The sequence below is a fragment of the Myotis davidii genome, unplaced genomic scaffold (genome assembly GCF_000327345.1).
Source record: "Myotis davidii unplaced genomic scaffold, ASM32734v1 scaffold209, whole genome shotgun sequence".
NCBI lineage: Eukaryota > Metazoa > Chordata > Mammalia > Chiroptera > Vespertilionidae > Myotis > Myotis davidii.
In genome coordinates, this window is record NW_006300047.1 from 2,657,023 (window position 1) to 2,672,216 (window position 15,194).

General features: G+C 38.4%; 1 protein-coding gene across 4 annotated transcripts in view; it reads right to left on the reverse strand.

Annotated features, from left to right (window-relative positions):
* The window catches only part of ATF7IP2 (activating transcription factor 7 interacting protein 2), a 110,393-nt gene that overhangs the window by 47,854 nt on the left and 47,345 nt on the right, over window positions 1–15,194 (reverse strand). For all 4 annotated transcript variants that reach the window (XM_015572142.1, XM_015572143.1, XM_015572139.1 and 1 more), the window contains exons 3-4: window positions 3,130–3,974; window positions 1,532–1,656 (exon numbers count right to left, since the gene is read on the reverse strand). In XM_015572142.1, the coding sequence (XP_015427628.1) occupies window positions 1,532–1,656; window positions 3,130–3,964 (960 nt within the window). In that variant the 5' untranslated portion in view covers window positions 3,965–3,974. The remainder of the gene's footprint in view (window positions 1–1,531; window positions 1,657–3,129; window positions 3,975–15,194) is intronic.

Sequence of the window (15,194 nt, forward strand, 5' to 3'; positions counted from 1 at the left end):
GGGGGGGATAGAGGGCAGGGTACAGGGAAAAAAAGACACAGCTATAATATTTTTCAACTTTTCTTAAACTGCATCCATGGTTACCATAATTCTGGTACCCTTTTCCTGCAAACAATAGGACATTTACATATTTTTTAATAGTGTCTCTTTTGGTCTTCCTGGAAGAAAACAAGAGATAGAAAGGGAAAAACTGTTGACTCATCTATTAGGCTGGTTCAGCATTCATCTTTCAAAAAGGCTTCCAGGTATTATACTATATTCATATAATAACATTCATATAATATGAAACTACATAATTGTAATGGCCTGTTTTTAAAAACCAGTAGTGTTTTTGTTTTGGATACAGTAAGAATAGTTTGAATTAGGGCATTTTTGTTCCATTACAGCTGACAGGCATTCATTTACTACTTAATGTCTTTTAGTTGTGGCATTCTAGTGGTGAGTACAGTAAAATTACAAAATATGGTAATCAAAACAGGACCTACTAAAACTGAAACTCCTTAAACTCAGTTGATCAGACATGTATGGAAACTGCAATACAATGAGATGAAATTGGGCAAAAATGAAAGCAAAACATGTGTTTAATGATACTATACAGCAAAATGTCAGATAATACAGCATACCTACGTAAACTTGGAAATTAGGGCAAGTAAACCTAAATATAACAGGACTATGCAATGAACTTTAGGTTGCCTGAAATAGTGAGCAATTGTGATAATTTCTACAAATAGCTACAAATACAGACCAAAGAACCTCATTACCAGTACAAAATAGATTTTTCAGCAAAGCTCAAGTCCCTGGGGTATGTGACTCACAAAGAGATTTGAATGCAATAATTACTGAAAATCCCATACTATTTCTACCAGAGCACTCTATCTAGGTTACTCTGCATAGGATCATTTTCAAGTAACTAGAGATATCTTGGTAATGTAAATAATTATCTTCCCCTAATACCTCCATCTGCTAATTCATTTTTCATATACCAGCTTTGCATCAAGTGAAAGTCATCTGTACTAAGTCATTGTGGAGATCAAGTAACTTTTACCATTTTTTAAAATCCTCACCCGAGGATACTTTTCCCATAGATTTTTTAGAGAGAGTGGAAGGGAGGGAGGGAGGGAGGGAAGGAGGGAGACAGACAGACATCTCCCGCTCAACTGGGTTGGGAATCAAACCTGTGACCCTTTGGTGTGAGGGCTAATTCTCTTTACCACTGAGCAAAACCTGCCAGGGCAACTATTCCTTTGTTTAAAAAATATGTTTTTATTGATTTTAGAGAGAATGGGAGAGGGAGGGAAGGAGAAAGGGAGAGAAATATCAATGTAAGAGAAACATTGACTGGCTGCCTCCTTTAAGCATCCTTACCGAGGATCAGACCTGAAATCTGGGCATGAGCCTAGAACAGGAATCTAACCAGTGACCTTTTGGTATATAGGATGACACTCATCAACTAGCCAGGACAACTTTTACCATATTTTACTAATCAAAAGTAGAAGTTTCTGAAGCAAATATTTAAGCCCCAATATTTTACCTGTTCCAGCAATGCTGTTTGCTTTTCCAGAGCTACACAAAAATTTTCATTAATTTGCTCTGAAGTTTTCAGGCGCTTAACATTTTCTTTGTTTTCTGAAAACATCCTCTTCTTATGATTATGGCCTTGAGGAAATGGAAAGGTCAGAGATGAAAATACTCCTTCTAATGAAGGAAACAGGGCAATTCTCTAATTTCTAGACCTTCTCAGCAAATGGAAAAACTAAAATGTGGCAATTGACAGCGTTTTTTTAGAAAATGCAATTGTATAAAAAACTGCAAAAATCTAATTTATTTTTAAAAATGAGTATCGTAGGTAGGGTTGTGGCCTCAGATGCATTTCCCCTTCAATCCTACTTAATATACATTTAATATCTAGTTAATACTAAAAAAATGGAATAAATTATAGCATTTAATTTTCTACTTAGTTACTTAAGTAGTTACAATATTTCTATAAACAGTTACTTAGGTAGTCCTACATATTTTTAATAGGTGACCCTATTTTTAAGCAATTTTAAATTCATCTTGTTAAATGATCACTCTGAAGCCTCGACAAAATTTATCCTATAAACTCAGCTTTTCCATATATTTCCTTAAGCTACACAAACATCCTACTTTGAATGAAATATACTTTAGCTATTTTAATGATTTTCTAACCCTAGAACTTCATTGGTTAATTATTTAATGCATTTCTCTCTCTCTCTCTCCACACACACACACACACACACACACACTAAGTATGTATGTATATGTGCATATACTTGGCACATTTCTCTCTCTACACCAGTGATGGCGAACCTATGACACGCGAACTCATTTTTTTGGTTGATTTTTCTTTGTTAAATGGCATTTAAATATATAAAATAAATATCAAAAATATAAGTCTTTGTTTTACTCTGGTTGCAAATATCAAAAAATTTCTATATGTGACACGGCACCAGAGTTAAGTTAGGGTTTTTCAAAATGCTGCCATGCCAAGCTCAAAAAGTTCGCCATCACTGCTCTATACATACACACACACACACACACACATACACACCCACACAAGTATGTATGTATATGCGCATATACTTGGCACATGATTTACAGGTCAATTCTATGAAAAAAAAAATGAGTTCATCAACAATTTAAAAATCCACTCTCTCTGTCAACTAGTCTCCCAATCTAATAAATAAAGCTTCAAAATAAGAAAATATGTAGATAAAATAAACCAAGCTAATGCTATAAAACCACCTTTTGGTTTTTTGTGCTCTCAAGAAAAAGTGACTGATTTCTTGACAGAAGTTACTGCCTTTGGATATAGAGGGTACTATTTCCCCTCCCCACCAAGAATGGTTCAGAAACAAGATCCTCTGAAATATTTGTCATTGTTTACCTTTTCCCTGTCTATACAGGGTGTGGCTAAAATAGGTTTATAGTTCTGAGTACACAAAATAGCTTATTCCTGTATAATTACTTATTAATTATAGTATTATTTTCCAAACTGTACTTTTGCCCGACGGGGTATGTACTTACTGTTTCTATATCTGAGACTATAAAACCCACCAAAAGACAGTGATTATTTTGATTTCCCCAGAAGATATACAAGCATACACTTACTGTTATTACTATCTGTGTCAAGTGATGACAGCCATGTTGACTCTGTATTTTCACCATTTAAAAGGATAGAATGATAGATTCTATAGGAGTCTTCACTTTTCAAACTGTCAGAAGTACAGTTACTATAAATGACTGAATTTACTGCTGTAGGTATTTTATCAACAGGCACAAAATGGTTGTCTGAACTTAAAATCAAAATGTCATTTTGCCTTTTATCATGAGATGCAGAATTGGAGTTTGTTTCTAAATGGGAAACTATCTTGTCAATTCTTTTATCCAAGGTATTGATTACTGCAGAATTTGACATTTGAACTATACTACTCAATACACTGTGTTGGCTACTAACGGATTTCAGATTACAATCCTCTCCCTGTTGTTCAAAACAGGATCTTATTACATTTGCCTTGTTACAGTTTTCAGAAGTGTTTTGTGAATCTTTTGCCTCTTGTGTAGACAGATTCCTGGGAGATTCTATTGGTTTACTTGGCTTTTGGTAAGGGCATACAGCTTGTTCTTCAGTGGATTGCGATCTTGTTTCCAAATCAATTTCTAGTGGTTTTATTGAATTCTGAGAAGATACTTTACTTTTTTGTGAGCATGCTGAATTTTTATTAGAGTCCAATGAGGAAACATCATTTTCAGAATCTCTACATTTGTTATTTATGACAACACTTGAATTCTGATTATCACTTGACACATTATTCCCAATTGCTGCTGTTTTCAGGGCTTCAACATTCTTTGACTTATGGAGGATCTCTATTTGTTTCCGGCAACTGGCAGGCATTGTTTTTTTGGCTTTTAATATCTTCCGTTTACTTCTATCTGGACTTGCCATCTTTCAAATCCTAGAATTTAAGATACCATATTTAAAAGCATTTCTCCAGCAGACAAAAGCTAACATCTATTTACAATATTAAAACAATGTTGAGACTATCTCTTCATTTAGTTATTTTTATTTAAAATCCACATTTACTAAAATGTACAAATAATTTCAATTTCTTTCTATAAATTTAAACTTTATAAATTCAAAATTTATAGTGCTAGTAAGCCTCTACTTGTTACTAAACCTGATCATTTACCTGGCCACTTTTTATATCACTTGACTGCTATAACCATTAACTTCTGGTTTAAATAATCTAAGCAGGCCATATGTTAGATAATCTAAGATTAAGTTGCAATTGTTCATAAACACAGAAAACAATGTTTTACATAGAACATTCCATTTTCTACACACAGTGGCACTTTTTAAAAGCTTTCCTAACATTCAAATTTTCAAAATAAATGGTACCGCAGGAGTAATTCCCAATAGGCATGAATATGAAATGAGCACTAAAATACACAGCATGATGCCAGTTATAATAAGAAAGCCAATTTAGGTTTTGTAATACTTAAATATTTTTTAAAATATATTTCTTTATTGATTCAGAGAGGAAGGGAGAAGGAGAGAGACAGAAATATCAATGATGAGAGAGAATCATTGATCGGCTGCCTCCTGCACACCCCCTACTGGGGACCAAGCCCGCAACCCAGGCAGGTGCCCTTGGCCGGAATCGAACCTGGGACTCCTCAGTCTGCAGGCTGACGCTCTATCCACTGATCCAAGCCGGCTACGGCTATAATACTTAATTATTGATAGTTTCTCATAATTTAAGGAAAATCTACCACATAGCAGAGAAATATTTTAGTATTTATCTCAGTGTCCACATCAAGTTGTATCTAAATGGTGGGTAAGTAACTGGTCTAAAAGAAAGGAATATTGCTCTTTTTTTGCTGCTTGTCTGTGGCCATAATGGGTTGCATGCATGCTCTCAAGTAAAGGCTTGTCCTAGTCAGCTTTGCCCTGCCACTGCATCATCCCCACCTGGCTGAAGTTGACCTGTGACAATGTGAAACAGCAGATCTACAAACTGGCCAAGAAGGGGCTGACTCAACACAAATCAGTGTGACCTTGAGAAAATAGTGTTACATAAGTGACAGGCAATACAATCTTGAGAATTCTTAAGTCAAAAGGATTCACTCCTGATGTTCTTGATCATCTCTACTATTAAGAAAACTATTGCTGTTCAAAAGCATCTTGAGAGGAACATATAAGAAATTAATAAAAAAACAATTTTTTTAAAAAAAGGATTCTGATCCTTTTTGTAAATTCTGTCCAATTTTAATCAATAGCCGTATTCACTGGTTGGCTTATAAGACCAAACAAATCCTCCCCTGCAACTAAACATAGGAGACATTCACAGACTCTGCCCAAGTGGCATAAATTTATCTATGTACTCAAACAATAAAATTATTGTTTAAATAGAAAAAAAAAAGGAATACTGCAGTAGTTCCAGTTAAGATGGTGGGAGCTAAATGCTGTGTTTGTCTCCTCCCATTACCTCATCAAAATTACAACTAACTTATTCAACAACCATTATTGAGAGCCACCTGAAGACTAGCTGAATGGAAGTCCTAGAACTAGAAAATATAAAGATGCCACAATGAGACTGGTAGAAGGGACAGGGATGTGGTAGGGGCAGGTCCCACACTAACGGTGTAGGTATTAAAAATCAGAGGATTATCTCAGCTTTAAAGTTCCCCCAGAAGAGTGAGAGGTGCCAGCCTCTCACCTGGCTCACCGGCCCAGGTCAAAAGTGATGGGAAGAGGTATCGTCCATAATGAGTCCCAGGAATTCCTCAAGTGAAACCCCCCTTTTCCCCACTGCAAGAATTCGCCCCCTCACAAACTTACTTGCTCACTCACAAACTCACTTACTCTGTGCTCCAGCCAAGGGGCAGCAGCTCCAAGAGCGCCAGGGACATACATAGAGGAGCTGAACTGACTGGTTTCAGAGCAAGGGCTTGAAGGTCAGGGGTCAGGGCAGTTCTCTCTGGGGATGGAAGTGCTGGCAAGCACCACTGTTCTTTGTTCAGTCTTAATCTCACAAAACTGGCAGCCCTACACCGGTACCAAAGCTGAGCTCTCCATTAACCTGGCTAACAATGTTTGTCCAGCTCTGGTGATTCCTCGAGATGCAATCCCACCCACCTTACCCACCCAGAATGAGCTGTTTCCAGGGGCTTCCACACAAGTAGCATTATGCTGTGGACTTTACTGAAAAGCCCACAAACTTCAAACAGAAGCAGTTGGGCTAATCATGCCCTGTACTTCTTGCTAAGTAGCCCCAAGGCTGGCACAAGTGGTGACTGCTCTCAACATGCATTGTGACTTCCATTGAAGCAATGAAGCATAGTAACATTCATCTCAGGTAAAAACTGCTGTATAAATTTTAACCCTGCTATTCTGGCTACTGTAAACATTTGCTTGCATAAACAATAGGGTAGTTAAACCTCCATTTCCAGAATGAGACCTGGAAACTCACATAAATTACCCCATTATGTTGCCAGCCCACATTATGGCTTTACAAGGGTTATTTTCCTGTGCCTGAGGACCAGAACTGCAAAAATTGCTTTAATTGCTTTTCCATTGACTCAGTGGCTCCGGGAATGTTGTCCCTTGATTCAATGGCTCCAAAAACTAAAACTATAACTTTTAGAGATAACTAACTTTGCTCAGTTTGCTTCTGTACAATCTGCTTTCACAAGATAGCTCTACATTCCAACGTCTAGCAGGATGTGGGTTTTTTTGTCTTTATAAGCTCAATACTGTAGTCACTCAGAGCTGCTAATGCCCCCGAATGCCCCCTCAGAGCCACTGGCTTTTGAATAGAATAGACTTCTTAATGTGACTTCTTGAGTCGTCCTTTGTGTAATTCATGGGGTACATTACACCACTACCAGGTGGCTCCAAGCCTATTATAAAGTTGCAACCAGTGTTGACTTGTAATATAGCTTCAATTAATCAGCCAGAAACCCAACACAAGTGACAGGTGGCTTCAGCTCACATTGTGGTGCCCACACCAAAGCATCTCAAGATTGGCACTAGTAGCAGCCAGCCTCAGTTCACAGCATAGCTTCTCTCAAGAGCCTCTAGGCCCAGCACAAGCAGCCACCAACTGCAGGTGACTCCCAGCATGTGGCCCCTACCTGTGCCCTCCCAAGAGGCTCCAGAAACAACACAACTGGTTGCCAGCTTGATAACACACAAGAGCACCATTCAACCAGGTCCACAAATGACACATCCAAAGGGCAGAATGGCTGGCACGAGGGCTCTGTTAATGTGACTTTCCTTCTGGGGGGAGGAGGGGTCAGCCCACACACAACTACTTATCCGCTGTAGTCACAAACAACCCTCAAAGCCAGGTAGCCCAATGGTCAATCAAACCCACTGATATACCAAAAACAATCATGACTCAACTACAACAGGAGGCACACACAACCCACACAAGGGATACATGCCCCTTGTGCACCCAGCTAAGGGAAATAGAGAGACTGTGCCAATGGGCCTCACAGGTCACCTACTACATAAGGCCATCCTGCCAAGACTAGGAGATGTAGCAGATCTACCTAATAAACAGAAAAAAAAAATCACAGTGGGTCAGCCAAAATGAGGAGACATGTCCCAAATGGAAGAGGGCAAAATTCCAGAAAAAAAAGAACTAAATGAAATGGATACAGGCAATCTGCTAGATACAGAGTTCAAAACACTGGCTATAAGAATGCTCATTGAACTTAGGGGAAGAACAGATAAACTCAGCAAAACCTTAGAAACCATAGACGGGGGGGAGGGGAGGCAGTCAGAAAATGATCCCCAGTGGGGGCCGTGATGAATACATTAAATGAAATGAATATATTGGAGAGAACCAACAGCAGATTAGACAAAACAGGATCAAGAAGACACGGAAGTGGAAACACCTAATCAGAATAGCTAAAAGAAAAAAAAATGAAGATAGTTTAAAGGGCATTCTGGGATAACATCAAGCATACCCACATTCATATCATAAGGGTACCTGAAGAAGAAGAGAGTGAACAAGGGATTTGAAAACCTATTTGAAGAAAAAAAAAAAGACTGAAAACTTCTCTAACATGCAGAATGAAATAGACATACAAGTTCAGAAAGTGCAGAGTCCCAAATAAGATGAACCCGAAGAGTCCCAGCACACATCATAATTAAAATGTCACAGGTTAAAGGCAAAGAGATAATCATAAAAGAGAAAAGAAGTCAGTTATGAACAAAAGAGCTTCCATAAGATAATCAGCTATTTTCAAAAGAAACTATGGAAGCCACGAAGGAATGGCACAAAATATTAACAGTGATGAAAACCAAGGTTCTACAATCAATATAACTCTACCCAGCAAAGCTATCATTTAGAATCAAAGAAGAGCTAGTTACTATAAGAAAACGCTAAAGGAATTCATCACCAGAATTACAAGAAACGTTATAGTGATTTCATTAAGTAAACAACAAAAGATCAAAAGTATGAATAAGAAAATATAGCAAATAAAAAGTTCTCACTGACAAAGGAAAACATTTAGTAAACACAATGGATCAAACAAATATAAAGCTAATACAAAGCTCACAAGGCAAAAAAGTAGAAAGATCATGTATAATTACAATAAATTAAGAGACACCCACAAACACATGCACAAAAGAAAAAGAGAAAAAAATACAAATGAAGGGGTAACTTTAGAATGTTCAAACTTAAGTGACAAGCAGCTTAAAATAGACTGCTGTCCACAACTTGGTATATGTGAGCTACATGGTACCACAAACCAAAACACAAGATAAACAAAAGATGAAGAGAGAGGAATCCAAATGCAACACTGTTAATCATCACAGACAAGGGAAGTGAGAAAGAGAGTAAGAAATGAAAACTACGAAAACAATCAGAAAGCAATGAATAAAACTGCAATAACTACAGACCAATAAATAATTCCTTTAAGGGGTCCCGGGTTCGATTCCGGTCAAGGGCATGTACCTGGGTTGCGGGCACATCCCCAGTAGGAGATGTGCTGGAGGCAGCTGGTCGATGTTTCTCTCTCATCGATGTTTCTGGCTCTCTGTCTCTCTCCCTTCCTCTCTGTAAGAAATCAATAAAATATATTAAAAAAAATAATAATTCCTTTAAGTATAAATGAATTCAATGCTCCTTTAAAAAAACCATAGTGTGGCTGAATGGATAAAAAAACAAATCCTGTACATAAGCTACCTACAAGAGACCCACTTCGTATCAAAAGACACACAGACTGAAGGTAAAGGGATGAAAAAAGTTATTTCATGCAAACGGAATAACAAAAATAGCTGATGTAGCAATACTTAGATAAGCTAGATTTTAAAATAAGGGATGTAATACGAGACAAAGGACATTTCATAATGAGAAAGGGGTCAATCCAACAAAAGAACATAACTCTTGTAAACATCTATAAATCCAATGTAGCACCTAAATATATAAAGCAAATATTGGTGGATATAGCCGAAACCGGTTTGGCTCAGTGGATAGAGCGTCGGCCTGCGGACTGAAAGGTCCCAGGTTCGATTCCGGTCAAGGGCATGTACCTGGGTTGCCGGCACATCCCCAGTAGGGGATGTGCAGGAGGCGGCTGATCGATGTCTCTCTCTCTCATCGATGTTTCTGACTCTCTATCTCTCTCCCTTTCTCTCTGTAAAAAATCAATAAAATACATTTAAAAAAAATATTGGTGGCCGAAACCGGTTTGGCTCAGTGGATAGAGCGTCGGCCTGTGGACTGAAAGGTCCCATTCGATTCCGGTTAAGGGCATGTACCTTGGTTGCAGGCACATCCCCAGTGGGGAGTGTGCAGGAGGCAGCTGGTCGATGTTTCTCTCTCATCGATGTTTCTAACTCTCTATCTCCCTCCTTTCCTCTCTGTAAAAACTCAATAAAATATATTTAAAAAAAAATATTGATGGATATAAAAGGATAGACTGATGAACAGTGGCCTAAAACGATACATTAAACCAGATGGATTCAAGTGATATTTTTAGGACGCCCAAACAGCAGAATATATGTTTTTCTTTTTCTTAAAAATTTTATTTGTGCACTAGCCTGTTTGGCTCAGTGGATAGAGCGTCGGCCTGCGGACTGAAGGGGCCCGGGTTCGATTCCAGTCAAGGGTACATGTCCGGGTTGCGGGCTTGATCCCCAGTGGGGGCCGTGCAGAAGGAAGCCAATCAATGATTCTCTCTCATCATTGATGTTTCTATCTCTCTCTCTTCCTTCCTCTCTGAAATCAATAAAAATATATTTTAAAAATTTTTATTTGTTTATTTGAGTGAGAGAGAAAGGGAGAGAGACAAAGGTGGGGTGGGGAAAGAGAAAGAGGGAGACAGAGAGACAGAGAAACATAGATTTATTGTTCCACTTATTTATGTATTCTTTGGTTGATTCTTGTATGTGCCCTGACCGGGGATCACCCCCACAACCTAGGCATATCAGGACCATGCTCTAACTAACTGAGCTACTAGGTCAGGCCAAATATACATTCTTTTCAAGTGTACACGAAACATTTTCTAGGATACACCATATGTGAGGCCACAAAACGAGTCAATACATTTAAGAAGGTTAAAATCATATCAAGCATCTTCTCTGACCCAAGGATATAAAACTAGAAATCAATTACATGAAGAAAATTGAAAAACACAAAAACACATTGAGGCTAAATAACATGACACTAAGTAATAAATGGCTTAATAACAAGATCAAGAAAGAAATCAGAAAGTATCTTGAGACAAACGATAATGAAAACACAATGACCCCAAATCTATCAGAACAGCCAAAGTGGTTCCAAAAGGGAAATTCACAGCAATACAGTCTTACCTCAAGAAACAAGAAAAATACGTCCTGACCAGTTTGATTTAAAGATGTAGGAGTAGCCCTAACTGGTTTGGCTCAGTGGCTAGAGCGTCGGCCTGTGGACTGAAGAGTCCCAGGTTTGATTCCGGTCAAGGGCATGTACCTTGGTTGCGGGTACATCCCCAGTAGGGGGTGTGCAGGAGGCAGCTGATCCGTGTTTCTTTCTCATGGATGTTTCTAACTCTCTTTCCTTTTCCTTTCCTCTCTGTAAAAAATCAATAAAATATATTTAAAAAAAGAAACAAGAAAAGTAAAGAATAAACCATCTAACCTTACACCTAAAGGAATTATAAAAACAAAGACCAAAGAGTGTAAAAAGAAGGAAATAACAAATATCAGAGTGAAAACAAATAAAATAGAGTCTAAAATGATTACAAAAGATTAAATTAATAAAAAGCTGGTTCTCTGAAAAGAACCCTAATTGATAAGCCTTTAACCAGACTCATCAAGAAAAAGAGAGGAACCAAGTAAAATCAGAAAAGGAGAGCCGAAACCGGTTTGGCTCAGTGGATAGAGCATCGGCCTGCAGAGTCAAGGGTCCCAGGTTCGATTCGGGGGTTGCGGGCACATCCCCAGTAGGAGGTGTGCAGAGGCAGCTGATCAATGTTTCTCTCTCATGGATGTTTCTAACTCTCTATCCCTTTCCTTTCCTCTCTGTAAAAAATCAATAAAGTATATTTTTTAAAAAAATTAAAAAAAGAAAAGGAGAGGTGGTAATTGTCACTATAGAAATACAAAGGATTATAAGAAAGTACTCTGAACAAGTATATGCCAACAAACTGGACAACATGGAAGAAATGGATAGATTCCTAGAAAAATATAATCTTCTTAAGACTGTATAAAGAAGAAACAGAAAATCTGAGCAGATCAATACATACTAAAGAAATTGAATTAATAATAAAGAAGTTCACAATAAACAAAAGTCCTGAACCTGATGGCTTCACAGGTGACTTTTACCAAACATTCAAAGAAAAATTAACACTTACCTTTCTCAAACTATTTCAAAATAACGGAAAAGGACGGAAGGCTGCCTAGCTCATTTTATTCCAAAACCAAAGACATTCCAAAATATATATGCTAATACCACTGATGAGGATAGATGGAAAAATTCTATAAAGAATACGAGCAAACCAAATTTAGCAATATGTATATTAAAAGGATCATATATCATGATCAGGTGGAATTCATTGCCAGTATTTAAGGCTGGTCCAATGTCTGCAAGTTGAATAAGGTAATACACCACACAAACAAAATCAAGAATAAAAATCATATGATCCTATTAATAGATGTGGAAATGCATTTCAAAATCCAGCATTCACTTAAGATAAAAACTCTCAGCAAAGAGTGAACATACATCAATATAATAAAGGCCATACATGACAAACCACAGCTAACATCATACTCATCAAAAACAAAGCTGTCTACTTTTACCACTTTTATTTAAATGGTCTTGGAAGTCCAAATAACAGCAATCAGACAAGAAAAGGAAATAAAAGGCATCCAAATTGGAAAGAAAGAAGAAAATTTTCATTTTCAGATGACAGGATACTACATAAATATAAAGAACTACAGACTCCACCAAAAAGCCGGTATCTGGATTCAGTAAAGTAGCAGGGTACAAAATTAATATTCAGATATCAGCTGCATTTTAGTATAGCAGTTAAGGAACCATCAGAAAGAAAAATTAAGAAAACAACTCCACTTATAACTGCATCAGTAAGAATAAATATAACCAAATATAACCAAAGTGGTAAAGACCTGTACTTCAAAAAACCTTTAAGATATTGAAGAAAACAACTGAAGACAACAATAAATGAAATGGTATGCCACATTCATGGGTAGAAAGAATTAGTAAGATTAAGATGTCCATACTACCCAAAGCAATTCCTATCAAAATTCAAATGGCTTTTTCACAGAATTAGAATAATCCTAACATCTGTAAGCAATCACAAAAGATCTTGAATAGCCAAAGCAATCTTGAGAAAGGAAAACAAAGTCGGAGGTATCACACTACCCGATATCAAACTATACCACAAGACTATAGTAATCAAAACAGCATGGTGCTGGCATAAAAAAAGACACAGAGATCATTGCAACAGAATAGAGAATACAGAAGTAAATCCAAACCTATATGGGCAGGAAGATTAAAAATGGTGGCAGAGTAAGTGGATGCTGCACAAACCTGCTCCCAGAAACAAATTGGTATTACAACTAAAATGTAGAAAAACTTCCTGAATAATCAATAGAAAACTCACAGGAGAGAACCCTGATACCCAAGGACTGAAAGTGGAGACCACATAGAGACTGGCAGGAGGGGCAGAGGCACGAAAGGGTTGGTCAGGCACCCAGTGAGATATCTCAGCTGTAGGGGGTTGCCACTGAGAACTCTGGGATTTAATCCCGAAGCTGGGCCCCCCAGCACAGAGCACCAAAAATGAGGATACCCACATAACATCTGGCTGTGAAAAGCAGTGGGGTGCTGTCTGCCAGGGAGTAACAACTGAAAATTCAGGCACCCTCTTAAAGGGCCAATGCACTAAACTCCCTGTGGATCCACCCACCTTGTGCTTGGATAGAGGGAGGGTGAAACAGACTGGAGCTGTGAGAGCAGAAGCCAGGGATCCAAGGGATAGAGCTCAGAAAGCAGAAACGCCAGCTTCCTAGGCCAAATACTTCCTCACACAGCAGAGGACATCTTTCCCACATAGACATTTGCCTTGCCTGGAGGTAAGACAGTTGACAGACCCTATTGGAAAATACCTTACCTGATGCCACTTAAGATATTAAAAAATAACAATTAGCCTCCAGGCAGAAGCAACTGCCCCACCCTATTGAAAAAAAACCCTCCCTACACCAGAGGACGATTGCCTGGTGGGCAATTCAAGTTGGAATCCTATCAGTCTATAGGTAGAGGTGGTCTCTAGTGGCTTTGAGTCTATGGCTGATCTAATTAGTCAGAAACAGCTTTTAACACTGTCATGCACTAGAGATTGAGAGGTGTAGAGGATCTACCTAATACAGTGATGGCGAACCTTTTGAGCTCGGCGTGTCAGCATTTTGAAAAACCCTAACTTAACTCGGGTGCTGTGTCACATAGGGAAATTTTTTGATATTTGCAACCATAGTAAAACAAAGACTTACATTTCTGATATTTATTTTATATATTTAAATGCCATTTAACAAAGAAAAATCAACCAAAAAAATGAGTTCGCGTGTCACCTCTGACACACGTGTCATAGGTTCGCCATCACTGACCTAATACATAGTCCAGAGGTCCTCAAACTATGACCCATGGGCCACATGCAAATACAAATATTGTATTTGTTCTGTTATGCCCAGATTTCAGGATCTCCAAAAGCCCACCAGGGAGCCAGCCGAGTCTGATGCAAAAGCAAAGAGTCTTTATTCGAACTAGCTCGGCTCCCTGACCACACTCACTGACCCAGCGACAAGCGGCAGAGAGAGATAGCTCTGTGTGGGGAGGGGTTTTATAAGGGGGTTGGAGTAAGGGGAGGAGAGAGGACTGTGGGCCCTGCCAATTGGCCGGGTGCAAGTCGGTGTCTTGTTACACAGGATGTGGTCGTATCTATGGCACGCACTTCCCTTGATTGTCATTGGTTAGTTTTAGAAATCCAAAGGCTTGGGCTTCCGGGAAGAAGCTCCTTGCTGAGCACATGGCTAAGGCTGCTGCCCCAAAAATTGAGGATCCAGGGTAAGATGGAGGGCATAGCTCTCGCCCTTTCAGTTCCCGTTTTGTTTTTTTTACTTCAAAATAAGATATGTGCAGTATTTATATGCGTCTGGGATTTCTGTTCACATGTAAAGAAAAAACCTGGCTTGAAACTGATGCGCGCAAGTTCCGATTTTGGACATTTAGATAGAGTTTTGAGCTGGAATCTCTTTGCAAATGAGCAGAATAAAACCCAAGACTGTTTATTTCCTAAGGAAAATGGCGAATTTGACCCAGGGTAGAAATTCTAGCAACAAGATTGATAGATTTCTCTGTTACAAAAAGTTGCTAAAATAAATGCCTTAAAATAATTGGATTTGAATCCCAAGAATTATTAAAAATATCTTAATTTTAAAAATCTAAGTAGCCCAGAAAAAAAACGCCCCTTTGTTAATTAAAAGCGCAAGCCACACCTTTCTGATGAAGAAAGGGCTGCTTCCCTCCTGTAGCAAATTCTCAAAAAATGGGGTCAATTTACATCCGATTGATCCAGGTTAGGCCAAACCTGTTCTTCCAGGGAATACAGCACCCCCCACCCCCTTCCTCTCCCAGGCCAATTTGAAACTTCCCACCCACACACAC